This window comes from Copadichromis virginalis, linkage group LG6 (assembly GCF_057382275.1).
Source record: "Copadichromis virginalis isolate Kocher_CV1m ecotype Utaka linkage group LG6, C_Virginalis_male_GT1.1, whole genome shotgun sequence".
NCBI classification, from domain to species: Eukaryota; Metazoa; Chordata; class Actinopteri; order Cichliformes; family Cichlidae; genus Copadichromis; species Copadichromis virginalis.
In genome coordinates, this window is record NC_140623.1 from 38,557,638 (window position 1) to 38,567,568 (window position 9,931).

Here is a 9,931-nt window from a genome sequence, read left to right on the forward strand (position 1 = left end):
GGTCTCCTCGGTCCCCAGACATCTGTTGAGTATTGTAAGGCAAGGCAAGGCAAGGCAAGTTTATTTGTATAGCACAATTCAACAACAAGGTGATTCAAAGTGCTTTACAGAGACATTAGAAACAAGAACAAATAAAAAGCATGATTTAAAATTGAATAAAACAAGCAAATTAACTAACTAATTAACAAACAAACAAACAACTATATAAAATCAAAACAGATAAAATCAGAACAGTAAGTTTTGAAATTTAAGCTTAAAGTGTGGATTTGGTGCTTTATTCAAATGCAGCTGAGAACAGGTGAGTCTTCAACCTGGATTTAAATAAACTGAGTGTTTCAGCTGATCTGAGGCTTTCTGGGAGTTTGTTCCAGATATAAGGAGCATAAAAGCTGAATGCAGCTTCTCCGTGTCTGGTTCTGACTCTGGGAACTGATAAAAGACCAGATCCAGATGACCTGAGGGATCTGGAAGGTTCATACTGGGTCAGGAGGTCATTGATGTATTTTGGTCCTAAACCATTCAGAGCTTTATAGGCCAGCATCAGAACTTTGTAAGAAGAAGGGGAGATGCCACACAGTGGTGAAAATGGCTTTGTCCCAACTTTTTTGGGATTTGTTGACACCATGACATTTTGAATCACCATATTTTTCCCGTAAAATGATAACTTTTCTCAGTTTACACTTTTGTTCCGTGATTTATGTTCTATTCTGAATAAAATATTGACATTTGCCATCTCCACATCATTGCATTCAGTTTTTATTCACAATCTGTTTAATGTCCTTTTTTGGAATCCGGTTTGTATGACATAATATCATTATTGTTTGTACAACCATATCAGAAAATACATGGGTTAAATGGTTTAGTAAAAACAAGTGCTTCCTCAATGAAAATATGTTTTCAGTTTATTTCAGCTTTTGATTTGCGAAATGCATATTTCTGCAGAGAAAAATCAGAACTGAAATAAATAAATGGTGTAATTAAATGGTGTAATTATACATACATACATATATATATACACACATATACATACATATATACATATACATATATATATATATATATACACACATATACATATATACATATACACATACATATATATATACACATACACACATATATATACACATACACACACATATATATATATATATATATATATATATATATATATATATAAAACCCAGCACGCCCCTGCGGGCGGTTTATCCTTCAAGCTCGGGTCCTCTACCAGAGGCCGTGTTACTTACCGTAACACGGCGGAATGACTCTGGCAACAGTGACACCAGTATATTACTGCAAAGTGGAGACAAAAAATCTAACAGTGTGTTACACCCACTGTGTCATTAGACATTTTTTCAGTGTATGGGGTGGAGCAAAGGGAGGTATGTCAGCATTCATCTCTGTGTGTCTGGGATTCAGTAGGTGTCTCTAGGACTGGAAAGTACTATAAACTGAGAGAACTGAAGTGCTGAGTAAGAAAAGTAGGCTCACAAGAAGTGCACAACAGAAATTTTTGAAAAGTTTCAACTTTCTATTTCTTCTGTGAATCTGACCGACTATACAGGTGAGTGTTTTCTACAATACTAAAGTTTAGTTATGAGTACAAGCTATGTATGCAGTCATCATGGTTTTGCTCTACTTCTTGCTGTTGTTGAGCAATAGTTATGTTTGGTTTTGAGCTTGTCACCTGTCCCTTTATACATTTAATTTTAGCAATGGACAGTAAATCTGATATATTGATTATTGCACATTTAGTTAGCAGGTTTTTGGGGGTTTTTGTTTGTTTGTTTGTTTTTTAAAAGGCTACACTTCAATGTAATTTAATTCACTGAGACAAAGGTGTAACTCGGTTTTATGGCCAATGTAGAGGCTGTATATTATGTTGCTGTTGAATTGAATTGCTGTTACTTAATAAAATATGACCTGACTATATAGAGCACACATAAAGCATAAGAATCAATAGAATTCACATAAAAGTGTAATGTGTAGCAGCTGTCAAGTAGTAAAAATAGAAATAATTTCACACTGATAATATGCTTTGACATAATAGACTCAATGTTCATAAAAGCACAAATCTCTATTTTCATAATCACTACAGCTGGTGCGAAAGCAGGCAGAGTTGCCTGGTGAAATTGTTCTGTCTTGTATTAGATGGGCCTCTCATAATGTAGGTATTCAAAGACTGAGTTCACCCAAGTTCTCCAGAAAGATAAAAAAAAGAAAATTAGTAGTCCAAGAAAGAAACATGCATTCACGTCAGCATTGTGTCTCGTTTTTATCAACTCATCCGTCTGTATTCATGTGCAGACTTGGTGTTGTGTTTACCTCATCTACATCATGAGTGCAGGGATGTGACTAAGAATGTAACCATAGCTAAGGGAGAACAATGTTGCTTTGAATTTTATACGTGAATAGTCAAATGTTTTTATTATAAAAATCTCAACCCATAATTCAGTGCCTGTAAAATGTCTGGAATCTTTTAGAAAATAAGGGAGAAATAGCAACAGTAGAGAACAATTAGAACAGGCAGAAACTTAAAGTTCATATTAATAGTGTATTTCTTTATTTTACCTCCCTTAATGTTCAATACTAGAACTACTAAGAAGCTACTGTAGTAATCAGATAATTTTTTATTAGCTACACTGTCTCTTTTGTAAGGGTGTCACTGCTTTGTGTTACTCCCCTTAATCTAATCTAACAATAAATACTTGTGTTAAAGCTGAGCCACAAATTATTCAAATGTATCGGCCCTAGGATTTTTTTTTCCTTTGAAGCCAGGTGTATTGGAATTGGAAATCCATAGTTCTTGAAACAATGTGGCATGTGGTAATCAGGGGGGAAAATGACTCTTCGTTTAAGACGCAGTTATCTTGATTCCATTTACTACTTCATCTACTTCCTACTTGCGTAAGTACAGTGATCCTGGTGTTAACGTGCCAGGTAACTGTCAGTGGGTTTTGTGCCTGAGGTGCAGATCATGTCTTCAGTTATGACTTTAAATAGTTCCTAACCGTTCACACTTACAGGAGAGGCTTACAACCTTAAAGTCAAATCTCTGATGAGACAAGCATATAAGCCACAACCAATCTTTGTGAGGAGTGAAGTGATAACGAGTGTCTATTTCTCTAATTTGAACATCATATCTCATTCACGCACTGTGAATTATGCAGTCATGATCTAGCAACTTCATAATCATGTCCATTTTAAGAAATGACCCTTAAGTATGTTGATAGTAGTAATATCAGGAAAAAAGAAAAAGTGATTATTTGATGTCTTCCCTTGTCTTTTACAATTTTAAAATGACTTTTATAATGATTTATCATAACATTAACAACAATCACTTGAAACCTTAAAAATAGGTGTTTTGAATTGTGTACACAGTATGGTAATGTTTTAAAACTGAAAAGTGCCCGTACATTTAAGTTTTGGCTACCCTTATGTCTTTAGAGTGTATATTTCACTGGAGATATTATGGGCTGATAATGACAGGCATCCTCACAGATTGTTGGTATCTCTGTTGTCTCCTATGGATTGTCTTTAACTAAGCATGTGTAGTTGCCCAATAGATGGTATGTGGCTAGTCCACAAAAACAAGCTTTGACATGTTTCAAAGAGACTGTGTCGCTGTTTTTCTTATTTTTTTCTCACAGTGAACTTCCATGACAGTTATGGTGAAAGGTAACTCTAGTCAGAAAACGATGCTTTAATTTGCAAAAATATTACTACCCAGTGATTTACTATTCATCAATAATCATATTAGTCATAATGCTGAAAGCAAAGTATGTAATTGCTCAATAAAAACAAAAAGACAAATAGGCAAGAAAAGTTGAATCAATGCACCTTAGGGTGTGGAAGGAGTGTCCGTGGTAACCACAATCACATAAAAGTTTCATAACATTATGTCAAGAGGATGCACCTCCCCAGCACATTTATCTGTTGTGCCAAATCAAAATCATGAGTATCAAAAGGGGAAAAGGAATCACTAATGCCAAACCACAGGGACAGTTGACAAATCTCAGCTTATTTTTTGCCTTTCCAGCAAATATGCTAATTTTTTTGCCTTCAACAGAGCTTGTATATATATATATATTTATTCAAGCTCTTGTGAATATATGTTGTTTTTAATTTACCTCAACTCGTTCAAAACAAACATTTAAAAGTGAAACCACAATTCAGTCCAGCAGGTGTCACTATAGCAAGTGCTGAGATCCAATACTTCTCTCTCAGAGACAGCAACTTGGATAGATACTCCATGTATGTCTGGCTATAACATACGTGGAGTATGCGGCAGCCGGGTGTTTAGCTATGAAAAACTCCATGTTCCCAGTGCAAATTGCTGTTTTGTGCTTTGAAATGTGTTGTTAGAGTATCTCTTTGCTTGTTCAGCGTAAGCTTGCTCACAGGGGCATTTAAACACATAGATTACTTATTACATTCTCACAAAGATGGATATGAGATCAGGAAAGTAAAATACCTCCTGACCTTTTGTAAAACAAATGGAACCTGCGTTAAATCTGACTTTAACTGGTTATTCATAAGCTTCGTGTCTGTGTCTTGTTTCACTTTTCAGAAAAAGTAATCTCAAACATGTCCAACAAGACAAATGTCTCAGAGGACCAGGTTTTCTGTCCCCAGCTTGAGATGATGAGGAGGCATGAACTTAATAACAACACACAGGTCAATCTGACTGTGGTTTGCATCCATGGACTGGTCTCTGGCCTGGGGATTTTGGAGAATGCCTTGATCATCTGGGTGGTGGGCTTCCGCCTAAGACAACGCACCGTGGCCTCCATCTGGGTGCTCAACCTGGCCCTGTCTGACTTCCTGGCTACCCTGACGCTTCCCCTGTTCACTTTATACCTAAACTCTGGTCACAGCTGGGAGCTCGGCAACCCACTTTGCAAAGTGCAGACATTCATCTTTTTCTTCAACATGTTCGTATCAGCCTTCCTTTTGGCAGCCATTTCGCTGGACCGCTTACTTCTGGTCACCAAGCCAGTGTGGAGCCAAAATCATCGATCAGTAGCAGGCGCGTGGAAAGTGTGCATATTGGGTTGGCTATGGGCAGCAGCTAATGCATTGCCATATTATGTTTTCCGCTCAGTAACTGAAACGAAGCATAAAAGAAAGTTGTGCTATCACAATTTTGCCATGTATTCCTCATATGCCACACCTGAGAGAGACTGTAACATGAGGCAGTGGACCACAGCTATCTCCAAGCTGCTGCTGGCATTCATATTGCCACTGGCAGTGATTGCAGGAAGCTACATCAAAATTGGTCTCAGTCTGAGGAGCAGGAACAGGAGGAGGAAGCAGAGTGCCCCTAGACTAACTGATGATCTGATTACGTTAAACAGAAATCAACAATCAAGAACTACACATGGAAGAACTGCAGCCACAAATAAATTATCTCTCAAATTTCTAATCCCTGGTCCATCATTAACCACTAAAGAAGGCCCCTTGACTCCTACCACCCCTAATCTGACGAGTCAGAGCCAGCTATCCCAGAGTTTCACTAAAATGGTGACATCTGTGATTACAGCGTTTGCACTGTGCTGGGCTCCTTATCACATCTTCTGTATGATTGAAGTGGCAGCCCAATATAATATGGATTATCTCAAACTAGTGGAAGTAGGTCTACCTCTAGCTACAACACTGGCATTCTTAAATCCACTACTGAATCCTATTCTCTATGTCTTCAGTTGCCCACGTTTCTGTGTAAGAATACGGCAGAGTCTGGGAGCAGTGTTTGACGGACTGGTAGAAGAAAGAGGGGTGTTACTGATGACCCCAGGAAAGAGTTTAATAAGTCACATTAGGAGGAAGAGCAGTCGAGATGTTGGCCTAGGAATCCCAGCATCACCCTGTCAGTCATACAGTAGCCAGCCCATCGTCTCACCAGCTTTGCAGGACAATATAGTGGAGCATAGCTGAGACATCAATTGATTTTTGGCTTTGTGCCTCGGGAAGTGCATGAATTACATTTAATCAAGCACACGTGCCCTACAGGTACTGTAAGACATACACTATATTACCAAAATTCTACTATCCAAATTATTGACACACTCCTAAAATATGTGGAAGAGTTGAAGCTGTTATAGTTGCAAAGGGTGGTCCAACATCATCAACTTAAGTTTATGTGTTTGTGAAGGCAGACAATCAATACTTTTGGCCATATAGTTCAATTCAATTTAATCTATATAGCACCAAATCCCAATAACAGTTGTGTCAAGGCCCTCCCCATAATACAAAGAAAAGCCCAACAATCATATGACCTCCATGAGTAAGTGCTTTGGCGACTGTGAGAAGGAAAAACGTCCTTTTCATACAATTAAATAACAATGTGTAAATGTATGGTTTGTGTTGTGTTTGTGCAGCAAACTATAGTTATCCATATGGTACGGTGCTTTGTTCCTGACTGAAATCACTGCTCACACTGTTGCTGAAGTTTCAACACCTGAAACTAAACATTTCCATGTTAACATCATTGATTGTCCCACCAATCAGTGTTTTGATTTAGGGCTTTAAGAAGAGTAGTTCAAATGTGGGAAATGATACATCATCAACAACTATATAGTTTTGTTAGTAATCAGTGAAGTTACATTTCAAATGTTTTTATATGGCCTTTTAAAATTGTACTACATTGTCACTACTACCCCTGAATGGCGACCCTATAAAGATCAATACATCAGCTTGTGCATGTGACTGAAAACTGGAAAATGTATATCCTTCTGATTTAGTGCAAGACCATGGCGATTTGTAGTTAGCTTTCCCGAGCTCTATCATGAGGTCGAAATTCAGTTTGTACCGTACAAAATATATTGTTCCATATCCTGTCTCATGTAAAAGTTACAAAATCTTAGCATTTATGCACAGCGTTTAACATTGTAAATGTGTCAGTGTTCGAATTTCAAGTATTTTTATACTTATCTTTTTATAGTGATGTATAGCTGTTTTAAATGTTTTAAATAAAAAGCTGTAATTGTTTGTATCACTTTGGTGGAACTTTGGTATTAAACTCATAAACATTTTTAAATGACTGGATGAATTTAGAGTGGAATTTAGCTTGTTTGTCTTTTCAGTCACTTTATTAACCTTTTTGTAAGAAGAAAAGATGCCATAGATAGATGGCCCCGTACTGCCAATTCATACTGTACAGCCGCAGTCCCCAACCTTTTTTGCGCCACGGACCGGTTTATGCCCGACAATATTTTCATGAACCGGCCTTTAAGGTGTCGCGGATAAATACAACAAAATAAAACTAGTACCGGTACCGAAAAAAAGAAAATTTATTCATAACACACATGAAAAGACCAAGGAAAACCGAGTAAACGATAAAAACAATAACAAAATAACGCTGAAAACCGATAAAAACCCTGAAAACTATTGTACTAATTTCACACCTGAGCCTCAACTCTCGCGGCCCGGTACCAAACGACTCACGGACCGGTACCGGTCCGAGGCCCGGGGGTTGGGGACCGCTGCTGTACAGTTTTTAGACACCAGAGGGCATGGTAGCACTGATTTTGAACAGGAGCCATGAAACCACAATGCAGGATTATGCTTTTCAGGTCCTGTCCTCCAGTAACACTTTAAATCTAAACTGCTGATTGCCCAACCACCTGAGTGATTGGATTTGATCATATCTGATATCCATTTTGATTGACTATCTCATCACTGCAATAGCAATTGTTTGCTTTCATCACACTGAGCAGAACACAGACTAACGTATAATGTAGGCCACAGAAGGGTGGGATTACCATAGAGGTAGTTGTAATTTGAAAAGAATATTAGACAGTGGAGAGCCAGAATATAAAGACAGAGCAGGATTAAACAGGTCAGGCAAGCATAAAAAATTCCTCTTTCCCCTCAGATTTTCACTTTGAACAGATTATCATTCTTTCTCCACCTCTGCTTATGACTCACTTCTTTTTTCCCCTTCAGTAATCATCTGTTTCTGACTGCATGTTTGCGTTGATTTCCAGCAATGATTTATTTTGCTTTGTAAACGATAGAGTAAAAGAAAAAGATCACAGTAAATCAAAGACACAGAAAAAAGAAAAGAAATGCAAAAAAAGGAAGACTCAGACAGGGATGGAAAGTGTTGCCTAAGCCTGGCATTTCGTTTATTAGTTTTACAATACACAGGGTTGCAGAACAGTCAAAGTAATTACTAGCATGAGGGGAAGTAGAGTTTCTTCTGTATTCTGTCTATTAAGTAATTTTTTATTATCATTTTTTTGTTGCCCAATATTTACATTCTGCTTATTTGATAATACTTTGTATATTTGATTACTTTACATATTTTTTATTGTTAGCCAAATAGTGTGTTTTGGGTTTGTTTGGGGTTTTTTTCTTGGTAATTGTAAAAATCTGAGGAAAGCATGAATAACCCTGAGTTATTGATATTTTACAAAAACTGTATATCCTAGTATTTAATCCACTACTGTGCTAACAAATTAAATTTCATATTCTATCTAAGTGATCGAGTGTTGAGTGGAGAGAGGGGCTAATCTTTATAGTCTGAATATCTCTTTAAATTCTCAATAATTCTCAGTAATTGTCAAAACCGAGAGATGTGAATCTAAAGATGAAAGATATAGAAGTAATAAAGATTAAAGGGTACTGACAGTCAACAAGAGACAATGAAACAGCAGGCCAACAGTGAGAACACTTGCAGCATAATATGCAGCAAATGATATCATCGGAGAGATTATATAAAATCTAAAAAAAGAGAAAAGGATGAAAAAGAGTATGGTGAGGTTAAGTATTGCTTTAAAGTATGTAATGCACTGCTAGAGCTGACAGATGCTGCCTAGAGAATTAAGCAAAGCTGAGGTTTATCACAGTGAATTTCCCATGACCATCATGTACTTAAGTGTATGCCTATGTGCACATTGGGTGATAAAGGTACAAACTGTCATATTCATATGTCTATACTACAGTGCCTCAGCCTTGGGGATAAGGGGAAGAGCTCAGAGTGGAGCTAGTGGTCCTCTGCAGCCCAGACAGATTGGTGAGATAAAGCATTGCCCCTCAATAATTCAAAACAGATGATTGGATGTATAACAAAGTGTTCTTCAAAGTATTTCTAAGCATTAGTGTAGAAATTTCCAATTTATATGGCTTTTTTGGTCGTTACAATGTGAGGAGTGTCTAGCTGCTACCAAAAACCTCAAATCAAACTGTTAAGAGCATTTTTCCTTTAAATGTTACACAGTTGTTGACAGAAAAAGTGTAAATTTGGTATAAGATACAAACCAACTAAATACTCTCAAATCCCAAGAACATTAATATTTACAAACAAGATAACACAATACAAAAGAACAGGTGACATTATGATTTATACATGCTTACTGACAGTGGCGGTCCTAGCCTGTTTCGCGCCCCGGGCGAACACTCCCTCTGGAGTGTTCACACAAACACACACATATGAAGAGAGAGAGAGAGTATGTATGCAAACGGCTACCAAACAGCCATCATAATTCCTCATACAATGAGAACAGGACAAATCAACAATTGACAATGACTAAATATTAAAATCTGTAACATAATGTATTGTTTGGAGTTTAGTCTGTCACTGTTACTATTTTTACCATTTCTTCTTGGACCAACCCATATAACCCACATAATTTCCTTAGGGATTAATAAAGTATTCTGATTCTGATTGTTTCAGGATGACCTGCCATTATCCAATGACACATCTACTTACCTGTATCTTTTGCTCGTTTCTCCTCCTCTTCTTTTCTCTTTTTTCTAAACTGAGGACCTGATGGCTCTGAACTTTTCTTGTCCATCTTCCATTGGATTTAATTTTGCACTCCAGTATGAACACCCATCCCTCAACCCCAGGATCACCACAACATAACCTAATAGACCTACACCTTAGTTCACAGATTCACTTTGTCTAGGGTGCATTTCTGAGATT

The 9,931-nt window shown here is 37.3% G+C and overlaps 1 protein-coding gene across 1 annotated transcript; it reads left to right on the top strand.

Annotated features, from left to right (window-relative positions):
• Positions 1-1,427: 1,427 nt before the first annotated feature.
• On the top strand, positions 1,428-7,051 carry LOC146708430 (prostaglandin D2 receptor 2-like). Its single transcript, XM_085460308.1, has 2 exons — positions 1,428-1,567; positions 4,574-7,051. The coding sequence occupies exon 2, from the start codon at positions 4,591-4,593 to the stop codon at positions 5,935-5,937; it is 1,347 nt and encodes a 448-aa protein (XP_085316434.1). The 5' UTR covers positions 1,428-1,567; positions 4,574-4,590; the 3' UTR covers positions 5,938-7,051.
• The last annotated feature ends 2,880 nt before the right edge of the window (positions 7,052-9,931 follow it).